The 12860-nt window shown below is 36.9% G+C and overlaps 1 protein-coding gene across 2 annotated transcripts in view; it reads left to right on the top strand.

The window, feature by feature from the left end:
- BTBD9 (BTB domain containing 9) overlaps nucleotides 1-12860 on the top strand; it is a 475382-nt gene that overhangs the window by 315388 nt on the left and 147134 nt on the right. For both annotated transcript variants that reach the window (XM_004460278.5, XM_071218440.1), the window contains exon 7: nucleotides 325-434. In XM_004460278.5, coding sequence (XP_004460335.1) covers nucleotides 325-434 — 110 coding nt within the window. The remainder of the gene's footprint in view (nucleotides 1-324; nucleotides 435-12860) is intronic.

The raw sequence follows: 12860 nt of genomic DNA, 5'->3' as shown, positions 1-12860 counted from the left end.
AATGTCTCATGGGCATTTAATTTTACTGACATTCAGGGGTTGAGCTGAACAGTACCTGGTTTGATTTTCTAGGTAAATCACATCTCAGTTCTGCTTAATTCTCTGGGAAGTGATACCTCCCTAATTTTGTTGTAATTCTTCTAGACTCAGTTGGAGCTAACCCTCAGGAGCATGTACAGGGTCTGAAATCAAGTTCAAAGTTTCTTTTAGTTCATGCCTAGGTACACTGTAGGTTTACATGGTGTATTTTATTCTGTTATCCTTGGATTGGTTGCAACGAAGGCTCATTTTCTTCATTAAATTTTCTTTTCTTTTCACCCCCAGGTATATTCGAATAGTTGGGACTCACAACACAGTGAACAAGATTTTTCACATTGTGGCTTTTGAATGTATGTTTACAAACAAAACTTTCACTCTCGAGAAAGGGCTGATAGGTAAGTATGACGGTTATATTTTTGTATATATACATAGTTATTTTATCTTCAGACATTTTGTTACTCCATCAACTCATCTTAATTCATCTCATAACCAGCTTTGACTAAGGACCCTGGCTGATTTGAATGCCTTGGGCTGAGTGACATAGGGGATGGTTTATATTTTCAGAAGTAGTCAAAATAATAATTCTAGTTAGCTTAAAAAATTACACTCTTTTTACTAGTAGTTAAGAATTGAAAATTTTAGTAATTCATTCAGTCTTGCCACAATGGGATGCTTATAGTAGTTGGCCAAAGCCTTTTCCATTAAAGGCTTTTCTATATTTAGAGGTAGGTATGATCAGGGAGGAAGTTTGTATAATATTGATGTGATGCTCATACTTTCCAAGGCAATACAGGTATTTTGGCATTCGATTTTATATGAATGGTTTGCTCAGTTGTGAGCATATCTTCTTTTCATGGACTCATCGGGCCATATTTGCTCTGTTTAGCCAAGTTCACCTCAAGAAAGTGCCTGAAAATAATTTAAATAAAACCAGAGTGACTTATTGCCACTGTAGAAGTCAGTTTAAATATTGAGTGGGAAACACTGCCTGACTGATGCTTCAAAAGATTATTCTTAATTTTGGTTTATTTGCTTGTTTTGTTGTTGTTGTGCTATTATGTTTTTGTTTTTTTGTTTTTGGTAATGTTTAGCCAGAGGATTGTTTATCAACCATCCCAAACCTTGCCATTTTAATGGGTGGCATTTCTCACCCAGACTGCTCATTTCCTCTTCTCTTTTTTCCAGGCCCATAGGCTTTTACCCACCTCCAATAAAGATCATAGTTAGACTAAATAGATCCTTGAATCTGTGACTTTACTGCAGCTTCCTTTGTTAGGGACTCCAGATATTCAGCTGTGGGCATTAGGATGCCCCTTCCACACTGAACCTAAAGTAGAATTCTGTGCCTCTACAAAGATGCTTCTTTTCATCTCCCTCTCAAGTCCTGTTCATGCTTGGACTAAGAACATATTGGTGCCTAAAAATGTGGTAATGACTAGAATGGGAAAGATGAATGTAACTAGTTTTGGTTACTAATTCTTTGAATGGCCATAACCCTAAATTTCCTAACACCTGCTCAGTCCTAAACATTATCCCTTACTTATGGAAACTTAGAAGAGTAATATTAATAAAGTAGCAGGAGTAGATATCATTTGAATGTATAGAAGTTTAAAGCTCAACTAAAATGCATAATTTGGTTTTAACTTTTGTTATGAATGTAGTTTTTAATATTAGATATAAATGTAAATAGTTTTGTGACTTTTAAGTAATTTGAAAATTAAGAATGCTGAAGTATTACCTGAGACTGTCAAGGTTTTTAGTTCTGTAGGCTATATATGATTGTGGTGATGGAGGGGGATGGGAAGAGCATTCCTTTTCACCTGCTGCTCAGGTTTTTCTATAACTTTAGGGCTTGCTGTGTACATAATTTCGTAGCTAGAGGAGTCTTCAATGAGAAGGATCTCAGAAACGGAACCACCTTCCTATTCATAAAGTTTGTAACATTTGGCTACCCATTTCAGCCTTGGGCACTGCATTCTGGAACATACTGCCTAGGAGGTGCCAGCTCCTTAAATCAGTTCTCCCTCCCCCTTGGAGGAAGAACAGATTTGTGGAAACTGTAATTCTCAAAGAAACAGGCCAATCTTGCATGAAAGGCCATTACAGGAATGAAACTCAGGATCAGTTGCAATGAGGGATGCTGTTGTTGACCTGCTTGTTTCGTCCAAACTGAACCAGTCAGCATTATCAGAAGCCCTAGTAGTCTAGAACATGTTAGGGGAGGAAAGAAAATTGCAGAGATGCAAGAAGTGTCTTTGGTGTCTGGTCAAATGCGTTTCTTTCAGACCTTTTCTGTAATACTCATAAGTTTGACTGCAAATAGCACCGCCTCATCTGCCTGTCATCATCTCTCAACCGAATGGGAATGGTAGTGCAGGTAGACCAGTATGCGTCAGTGCTTACCAGCCGAAGGCCTGCAGTGGGACCCCTTCTGGCCCTCCTCGAGACCATCTTCACAGCTCCGAGCTCTCCCATGGTGGGCAGACAGGGAGGTGGTGTGAGCTGTGAGAGAGCACAGGGGGATTTCATTAACCTCTGTCTGACATTGCAGCTCTGCTAACTTAAACGGGTATTTGAAAGCCTGGGCTTACCCACAAAGCTGTAGTACTGGCCAGCTTTCCATGTTGGTTATCTTCAGTGCTTTATAGCTGCCCACAGGCCTTCAGCCAGCCAACCTAGACCACCCAGAAAGGAGTGGTCTGCCAGTGGGAGTCTTCATTATAAATTGCAGATGCCTATTTCCTGTTCCTTCCTATATCCTGTGAAATATGCACTCATTGCTTGAAAACCACGAATAATAAATTCCAAATTTTCATGAAAGAAAAAAAAGTAAAACTAAAATAATATCATTATGGATAAATAGTGGAATATCAACTGTACTTTTATGTTTTTACAGATTCAGAACTCCTTTCTTTCACAGTTCCTAGTCTTGCTTTCACAGTTCAGGTTACTCTAGTCTCATTATAGGCCTTAAAATTTTATTTGAAATTATTTGTATTTTTGTTTAATTAGAGAAATTGTGAGTTCACAGAACAATCATTCATAAAATACAAGATTCCTTTATGCCACCCTATTATTAACACCTTTCATTGGTGTGGTACATTTGTTACAGTTAATAAAAGCACATTTTTATAATTGTACTATTAATTGTAGTCCATGGTTTAACTTAGGATTCTCTGTTTGTGGTGTGCAGTTCCATGGATTTTTAAAAAGTTTTTGTTCTAGTTCCATGTATACAACCTGACATTTCCCCTTTTAACCACACTGAGATTTATAATTCCATGCTGTTAATTATGTTCACAATGTTTTCTTTCCATTACCAAAACTTTCCCATCATTCCAAATAGAAACCATGTATATTTTAAGACTTTAACCTCCCTGTCCTTGTGCCAATACCATGCTGTTTTGATTACTGTAGCTTTATAAGGTTTTTTTTAGATTTATTTATTTATTTCTCTCCCCTTTCCCCTCCGCCAGTTGTCTGCTCCCTGTGTCCATTTGCTGTGTGTGTTCTTCTGTGTCCTCTTGTATTCTTGTCAGTGGCACCAGGAATCTGTGTCTCTTTTTTTGCATCATCTTGTTGCGTCAGCTCTCTGAGTGTGTGGCACCACTCCTGGGCAGGCTCCTCTTTTTTCATGTGGGGTGGCTCTCCTTACGGAGCGTACTCCTTGCTTGTGGGGCTCCCCTACACAGGGGACACCCCTGCATGGCATGGCACTCCTTGCACGCATCAGCACTGTGCATTGGCCAGCTCATCACATGGGTCAGGAGGCCCTGGGTTTGAACCCTGGACCTCCCATGTGGTAGGTGGACACTATCCATTGAGCCAAATCCACTTCCTTAAAATTAGTTTTAAGATTGAGAAGTGAGTCCTCCAACTTTGTTCTTTTTCAAGGTGGGCTTTGCTATTTGGGGCCTCTCTACCCTTCTGTATAAATCTGATAATTGGCTTTTCCATTTCTGCAAAGAAGGTTGTTGGAATTCTGATTGGGATTGTATTGAATCTGTAAATCACTTTGGGTAGAATTGACATCGTAACAGTATTTAGTCTTCCAATTCACATGCACAGAATGGCCTACCATTTATTTAGGTTATCTTTGATTTCTTTCAGTAATGTCTTGTCATTTTCTGTGTGCAAGTCCTTTATATCCTTGGTTAAATATTTTCCTAGATATTTGTTTTTTAAGTTCCTGTTGTAAATGGAATTTTTTTCTTGATTTCTTCTTCAGATTGCTTATAGATTGAAACACTATAAGCAACGGGGGTGTTGAACTTGTACCCCACCGCTTTGCTTAATTCATGTAACAGCTCTAGGAGCTTTGTTGTGGATTTTCCAGGATTTTCTGTATGTAGGATCATATCATCTGCAAATAGGGAAAGTTTTACTTTTTCCTTCTAATACCTGTGTCTCTTGTTTCTGATCTTAGAAAGCTTTCAACCTTTCACCATTAAGTATAATGTTGGCTGTGAGTTTTCATATATGTTCCTTGTCATGTTGAGGAAATTTACTTCTATTCCTAGTTTTCCTAAGTGTTTTTATCAAGTAGGGGTGCTATATTGTGTCAAATGCCTTTTCTGTATCAATTGAGATCATGTGGTTTTTTTCCTTCATTCTGTTAATGTGCTGTATTACAATCATTGATTTCCTTATGTTGAGCCACCCTTGTATACCTGGGAAAAATCCCACTTGATCATGGTGTATAATTTTTAAAATGTCCTATTGGATTCAGTTTGCTACTATTTTATTGAGGAATTTTGCATTTATATTTAAGAGAGGTTGGTCTGTAATTTTCTTTTTCTTGTGATATCTTTATCTGGCTCTGATATGAGGGTGATATAGCCCTCATAGAATGAGTTAGGGAGTGTTCCTTCCTCTTCAGTTTTTTGGAAGAGTATGTGTAGAATTGAAGGTATTCTTCTTGGAATGTTTGGTAAAATTCTTCTGTGAAGCCATTTGGACCTGAGTTTTTTTGTTGTTAGGTTTTTGATTGTGGATTCAGTCCCTTTACTAGTTACTGGTTTGTTGAGATCTCTTTCTTCTTGAGCCAGTATAGGTAGTTTGTATGTTTCTAGGAATTTGTCCATTTCATCTAGGTTTTCTAATTTGGCAGTTGTTCATAGTATGCTCTTATTTCAGTGGGGTCAGTAATAATGTTAAACCTTCAATTACTGATTTTAGTAATTTATGTCCTTCCGCTTTTTTTCTTCATCAGTCTAGTTAAAGGTTTATCAAGTTTAACAATCTTTTCGTAGAACCACCTTTCGGTTTTTGTTAATACTCTCTATTGTTTCCTTTATTCTCTTTTATGTATCTCTGTTCTAATCTTTGTTATCTCCTTCTGCTTGCTTTGGGTTTAGGGTCTTTTTCTAGTACTTCCAGTTTTGAGGTTAGGTCTCTGATTTGAAGTCTTTCTTCTTTTTTAGTGGAAGCATTTAGACCTATACATTTTCCTCTCAGATACTGCTTTTACTGTATCCCATCAGTTTTGGTATATTGTATTTTCATTTTTATTCACCTCAAGATATTTCCTAATTTCCCTTGTGATTTTCTCTTTAATCCATTGATTGTTTAAGAATATGTTCTTTAATTTCTACATATTTATCAATTTTCCTTTTCTTCCTCTATTTTTGATTTCTGACTTCATGCCATTGTGGTTGGAGCAGATACATTGTATAATTTCAATATTTTTGAATTATTGAGGCTTGATTTGTGACCCAAGATATGGTCTATCCTGGAGAATGATCCATGTGTACTTGAGAAGAACGTGTATTCTCTTGTTCTTGGGTTATGCGTTCTATGTCTGTCTTAGGTTTAGTTGGTTTAGAGTGTCGTTCAAGTATTTTATTTCCTTATTTATCTTCTGTGTAGATGTTCTACCCATTTTTTCAAAGTGGTGCATTAAAGTCTCCTATTAATTTAGAATTGTCAATTTCTCCCTTCAAATCTGTTAGTATTTGCTTCCTATATTTTGGGGCTCTGCTGTTAGATGAATATATATCTGTAATTGTTATATCTTCTTGCTGAATTGATCCCTTTATCAGTATATAATGGTCATCGTTGTCCCTCATAACTTTTTTACTTAAAGTCTATTTTATCTGATAATAATATAACTACCCCAGCTCTCCTTTGGTTACTATTTATGTGGTATATTTTTTCCCTTCCTTTCACTTTCAATGTATCAATGGCTTTGAATTTAAAGTGAGTCTCTTGTAGAAAATGTAGTGGGGTCATGCCTTTTTATTCATTCTACCAATTTCTGCCTTTTGACTGCAGAGCTTAATCCATTTACATTTAACGCCACTACTGATAATGCAGGACTTTCTTCTGCTACTTCGCTATATAATATTTGTTGTAAGTCTTATGCCTTTTTTGTCCCTCAGTTCTTTTGTTCATTCCCAATTTTGTATTTATCTATTGTTGTTGTTTTGTATTGTATTGTACCATATTGAGTTTCTTCTCATTTCTACCTGGATATATATTTCATACCTTTTCCTTATGGTTACCACAGGGTGAAAATTTAACAACCTAACTATAGAACAATCTGATTTGATTTGATAACAACTTCACTTCAATAGCTTACATATATACTGTTACTATGTCTTTCCATCCCCCAACTTTCTTTTACTTGTTACAAATTATATCTTCGTATATTGTATGCCCACATCCATAAATTTATTATTTTCCATGCATTTGTTTTTTAGTACCTGCAGAAACTATGAAGTAGAGTTATATACCAAAAAATACAATACAGTACAATAGTGCTGGCATTTGTAATTACCCAAATGGTTACCTTTACTGGAGGTCCATTTCTTTATGCCACTGTCTAGTGTCCTTTCCTTTCAGTCTAAGGAACTCCCTTTAGCATTGTTTACAGGGTACATCTAGTAATGATGAACTCCCTCACCTTTTGTTTATCTGAGAATGTCTTAATCTCTCTTCTTATGGAAGAAAGTCTTTCTGCATATAAAATTCTTGGTTGGCAGTTGTTTTCTTTCAGCAGTTTAAGTATTTTAGCCCACCACTTTCTTGCCCCCATAGTTTCTGATGATAAATTGGCCCATAATCTAATTGGGACTCTTGTACGTAATGCATTGCTTTTCTCTTGCAGTTTTCCAAGCTCTTTCCTTGTCCTTTGCATTTGACAGTTTGATGGGGCATATTTTTCTTTAAGTTTATTCTGTTTGGTATTCTCTGGGCTTCATGGATATGCATATTCACGTCTTTTGCTAAGTTTAGGAAGTTTTCTGTCGTTATTTCTTTGAATATTCCTTCTGCCCCTTTCTCTTTTTCTTTTCCTTCTGGGATCCCATAATGTGTATATTGGTATGCTTGATGGTGTCCCAGACGTCTCTAGGTTACTTTGGCTTTTTATAATTCTTTTTGCTTTCTGCTCCTCAGCCCGACTCATTTCGATTGTCTTATCTTTGAGTTTGCTGATTCTTTATTCTGCCCTCTCCAATCTGCTGTTGAAACCGTTCTGGGAGTTTTTCATTTCAGTTATTGTGGTCTTCAACTCCAGTAGTTTGCTTGATTCCTTTTTAAAATTTCTATCTCTTTACTGAGATTCTCATATTGTTCATTAATTGTTTTCCTGGTATCCTTTAATTCTCTATTTTGTTTCATCTCCTTAAGCATATTAAAGAACTTTTTTTTTTTTTTAACTTTGTTATGTCTATGGTCTGGTCTTCTTGGTGCTTTCTAGATTTTTATCCTCTTTCTTTGGATAGGCCATCATTTGTCTGGTAATCTTTTGTTACACTCTGTATATTTTAATATTTTAAAATATAAACTCTGGGATTTATTCCTTGAGATATCTATTTTTTGAGTTTGTAAGCAGCTTGGTGATATGACAGAGAGTTTCTTGAGTGTCAGCCCTCCTATCCGGAAGGGCCATCCAAGGCGAATGTGAAGTGCAGGGTTCTCCTTGTCTTTTCTGGTCCTATGTCTTGTCCTCTTGTCCTGGGCTTGTATTTGCTAGTAGCCTTTGGTCTTCCATTCTTTATAGAAGTTTGAATGCTCCAAGTACCTCCCAGGAGACAGATCTTCTCCCTCTCCTGAGCGTTTTACTGCCAGACATAATGCCAGTAAGCCTTTGCCTCAGGCCATCCACCTCAGTTGTTTATTTTCTTTTTTTAAAAATTTTTTAAATAAATTGTCTTTTTAAAAAAATATATAGAGATCACAAAAAAAATGTTATATTAAAAAATATAAGAGGTTCCCACATACCCCACACGCTACCCCCTTACTCCTCCCACATCAACAACCTCTTTGATCATTGCGGCGCATTCATTGCATTTGGTGAATACATTTTGGAGCACTGCTGCGCATCATGGATTATAGTTTACATTGTAATTTCCACTCTCCCCCAGTCCATTTAGTGGGTTATGGCAAGATAAATAATGTCCAGCATCTGTCTCTGCAATATCATTTAGGACAACTCCAAGTTCTGAAAATGCTCCCACATCACATCTTTTCTTCCCTCTCCCTGCCCTCAGCAACTCCCATAGCCACTCTCTCCAGATCAATGCTACAGTTTCTTCCATTACTAGTCACAATAGTTCTATAGTAGAATACCAGTAAGTCCACTCTACTCCATATTTTATTTCTCCATCCTGTGGACCCTGGGTTGGTGATGTCCACTCCACTGCTTTTGTTATCGTAAACTGCTTTTGCCTGGAAGGCATATTCTGGGATTGGAAAGTATACCAGAGAGGAGTTTCCCAAATTGGTGTTTTCAGCTGAAAGGAAACCGGGGATCCACAAAAGGAGTGCTGGTTGGCTCCAGACTGCCCTGGAAAGGAGATGCAGGAGGGTCAGGAAGGATGCCAGAAGCTTCTTCCAGGGCTTCCCAAAGCTTCATTTTCTTTTATCTATAATTCCAGGAAAAATGTAGCCTTTCAGCTGACTTCTGCGGCTCTGCCATGAGAATTGTGCTTGGGTGCCGGTAACTGTGGCAGAGAGAGAGCGGTTTACTGATATTTATTGTAATTTGCCAGCCTCTTCCTCCTGCTCTCCCTGGATGCTGTAGTTTTTCAAACTTGATTAAGGCAGTTTTTGCCTCTTTAATAATAGTTGGTCTGATGGAGGGGCTGATTCCTGGAGCTCCCTACTCCACCATCTTCTTGTAATCCCTTTATGTATTATTATTTTAAAAATCAGAGTTTAATGTTATTGCTTAAGGTATATAATGATGCCAGGAAATAGCATAAATAAAAACTGCGTCATCCTATGGTTTTTTATTTTTGTTGACAGCATGTCATTCCTTGTGGTGCTTCATATGCATAGATATGCAGGGAACCTTTGGAGCCCTCCAAATTCATGTGTCCCTGGGAATAAGCTCCAGCTTGACCCAGGGCTCAGAGCTGGGTCCAGACTCTACCCACAGCACTTTCTCCCCTTCACCTGCTTCTACCCCCATAGTGCCTTTGCATTTGGTGACTGCTTCTGGATCTTGCTGAGTATTCTCTCCCTGGACAACTGGCCTCTCCAGGCTGATGACAGCCTCCTCTGGGTTAGGGAGCATTTGAAGAAATCCTATCCTTTCTTACCAGAGAGATGTAGAAAGAATAATTAGAATAGATGTGACTGCTATTTTATAAGCATTTAACCTCCCAAAAATATGTTTGTTTTGCCTTGGGACTCCACTTTGTGTTACATACAAAGCATTTCCCTAGGCCATCCACTTTTTCATAATAATTGCCAAATCCTCCTTTTCACTTAATCTTGTTTTTAAATTCACCTCTTTGAGTACCTTATTGGTTATTTAAGTAGAGAGAATAGCTCCTGTCTCAAGTTCCAAGAATTATCAACTCACAGTCAACCTAACTTTATCGGTATGTGACCTACTTTCTCCCTTCGGATTATGTTGAAGTCAATCTCAAACATTTTATTATTTCATCCATAAATATTTCATTATGTATCTCTAAAACTAAGGCCTCTTTTTTATAGCACACAAAATTTGCACAGTAAATCATTAACAGTCAATGTTCAAATATCTAATCAGTGTTCATATTTCCCTAATTGACTCCAAGTTTGGAGTGAGTATGTTTTTTGCAGATTATTTAATCAGGATCCAGATAAGCCCCATACTATGCAAATATTGCTATAATTCTTAAATCTCCTTAAATATATAGGTTCACATCCATATGTCTGTTTCTTTTTTCTCTTTCTCTCTCTTTAGTTACAGTTTATTTGTTCAAGAAACTGGGTTGTTTGTCCTATGGAGTTTTTAACAGCCTGCATTTTGGTAACTGAATCCTTGAGGTAGCATTTAACATGTTCCTCTGTTGCATTTCTTGTAACTTTTAGTTTAGATGCTTAATCTGAGATTTAACTTCTATTTTTTTATAAGAATGCTTCATAGGTAGTGTTATATCTATCTGTCAAGAAGCACAGGAAATCTCTGGTGTCTTTCTCTTTTGGATATTCACATCCATTGATTGTTTCCTAGATCCATTATTTTATTTTGGATGTCAAATGTTGATATATTCTATAATATCATTCCTTCTTCATTTAGTAGCTAAAAAGAGAAAAATTCCTTCATGTTTAATGAACAACTTGGCTGGTCTTTGTCCCCAGTTTCTGGGGAAGCAAACTCCAAATCATTGGAATTTCCTATGACGGAAGTGTATTTTGTTCTTCATGATGGGCCCAGTACCATACATGATTGTTAAGAGTTGGGACCAGTCACACCTGCAACCTTATTTTTTTTTAACAATTCAGTTTTATTAATTTATTTAAAAAACAAATCAGTTTTATTGATACATATTAATAAAGCATATAATTCATCCAAAGTGTACAATAAATAGTATTTGCTTTAATTACATAGTTGTGCATTCATCAATTTTAATCATTATTAGAGCATTTTAATTGTTTCAATAATAATAAAAATAATAATAATAAACCACACACAAACAAGGAACTACTTCACCTCTCAATTTCTGTTTCCCATGCTGTACATAGCTGCCATGTAGGCTATTCTTGCACAATTATTTATTTATATATTAAGCAGTGTTATTGAGATATAGCTACATACCATACAATCTATCTAAAGTGTATAGTCAATGGCTTTTAGTATAATCACAATGTTGTGCACTCATCAGCACAAAAAATTTTAGAATTATTTCCTTGCTCCAAAAAGAACTCCACACCCCTTAGAATGCCTTTCTTAGCCTTACATAAACACTAATCAAATTTCACCTTTATAAATTGATTTATATTTACATTTTATATAAATGGAATCATACACTATGTCACACAATGTTTTTTGGTTCATAGAAATGCAGTCATACAGTATTTGTCCTTTTGTGTCTGGCTTGCTTCACTCAACATAATTTCCTCCAGGTCTATCCATGTTTTCATATGTTTCAGGACTTCATTTCTTCCTACAGCTGTATAATATTCCATCATGTGAATACACCACAGTTTGTTTATCCATTCATTGTTGGGTGGACACCCGGGTTGTTTCCAACTTTTGGCAATCATGAATAATGCTGCTATGAACATCAATGTGCAGATGTCTATTCAAGTCACTGCTTTCAGTTCTTCTGGGTATATACCCAGTAATGATGTTGCTGGGTCATGTAACAAATCCATGTCAACTTCTTTAGAACCACCAGACAGTCCTCCACAGTGGTTTTACCATTCTGCATTCCCACCAAGGACAAATAAGTGTTTTTATCTCTCCACATCTTCTCCAACATTTGTAGTTCTCTGTCTTTTTAATAGTGGCCATTCTGATAGGTGTGAAATGATATTGCATTTTAGTTTTGATTTGCATTTCCCTAGTCATGAGTGATGTTGAACATTTTTTCTTTCTTTCTTTTTTTTTTTTTGCCATTAATATTTTCTCTTTGGACAAACATCTATTCTAGTCTTCTGTCCATTTTTTAATTGGGTCATTTGTCTTTTTATTGTTGAGGTGTAACATCTCTCTATATATTATGAATATTAAACCCTCGTTGGACATGTGATTTCCAAATATTTTCTCCCATTGAGTCAGCTGTCTTTTCACCCTTTTAACAAAGTCCTGTAAGGTGCAAAAGTGTTTACTTTGGAGAAGGTCCCATTTATCTGCTTTTCCTTTTGTTATGAGTGCTTTGGGTGTAAGGTCGAAGAAGCCACCACCTACCACAAGGTCTTTAAGATGTTTCCCTATATTTTCTTCTAGTAGTTTTATAGTCCTGGCTTTTATATTTAGGTCTCCAATCCATTTTGAGCTGATTCTTGTATAGGGAGTGAGAAAGGGACCCTTTTTCATTCTTTTGGTTATAGATATCCAATTTTCCCAGCACCATTTGTTGAAGAGATTGTTTAGTCCCATTAACATGGATTTGGTAGGTTTATCAAAAACCAGTTGACTGTAGAGGCAAGGGTTTATTTCTGGACTCTCAATTCTATTCCGCTTTAGGTGTGTCTATCTTTATACCAGTAACATACTTGTTTTGACCACTATAGTTTTGTAATATGTTTCAAGGTCAGGCAGTGAAATTCCTCCCTCTTTGCTCTTCTATTTCAGACTGCTTTTGACTATTTGAGTATACTTTCCCTTCCAGAGGAATTTTTTTTTTTTTAAAGATTTATTTATTTTATTATATCCCCCCCGGTTGTCTGTCCTCTGTGTCTTTTTGCTGTGTCTTGTTTCTTTGTCCGCTTCTGTTGTCGTCAGCAGCACGGGAAGTGTGGGCGGCGCCATTCCTGGGCAGGCTGCACTTTCTTTAGCGCTGGGTGGCTCTCCTTATGAGGCGCACTCCTTGCGCGTGGGGCTCCCCTACGTGGGGGACACCCCTGTGTGGGGCGGCACTCCTTGCGTGCATCAGCAC

This window comes from Dasypus novemcinctus, chromosome 11 (genome assembly GCF_030445035.2).
Source record: "Dasypus novemcinctus isolate mDasNov1 chromosome 11, mDasNov1.1.hap2, whole genome shotgun sequence".
Taxonomy (NCBI): Eukaryota; Metazoa; Chordata; class Mammalia; order Cingulata; family Dasypodidae; genus Dasypus; species Dasypus novemcinctus.
The sequence above is the reverse complement of the archived record's forward strand: the minus strand, read 5'-3'. Positions and strand labels throughout refer to the sequence as shown.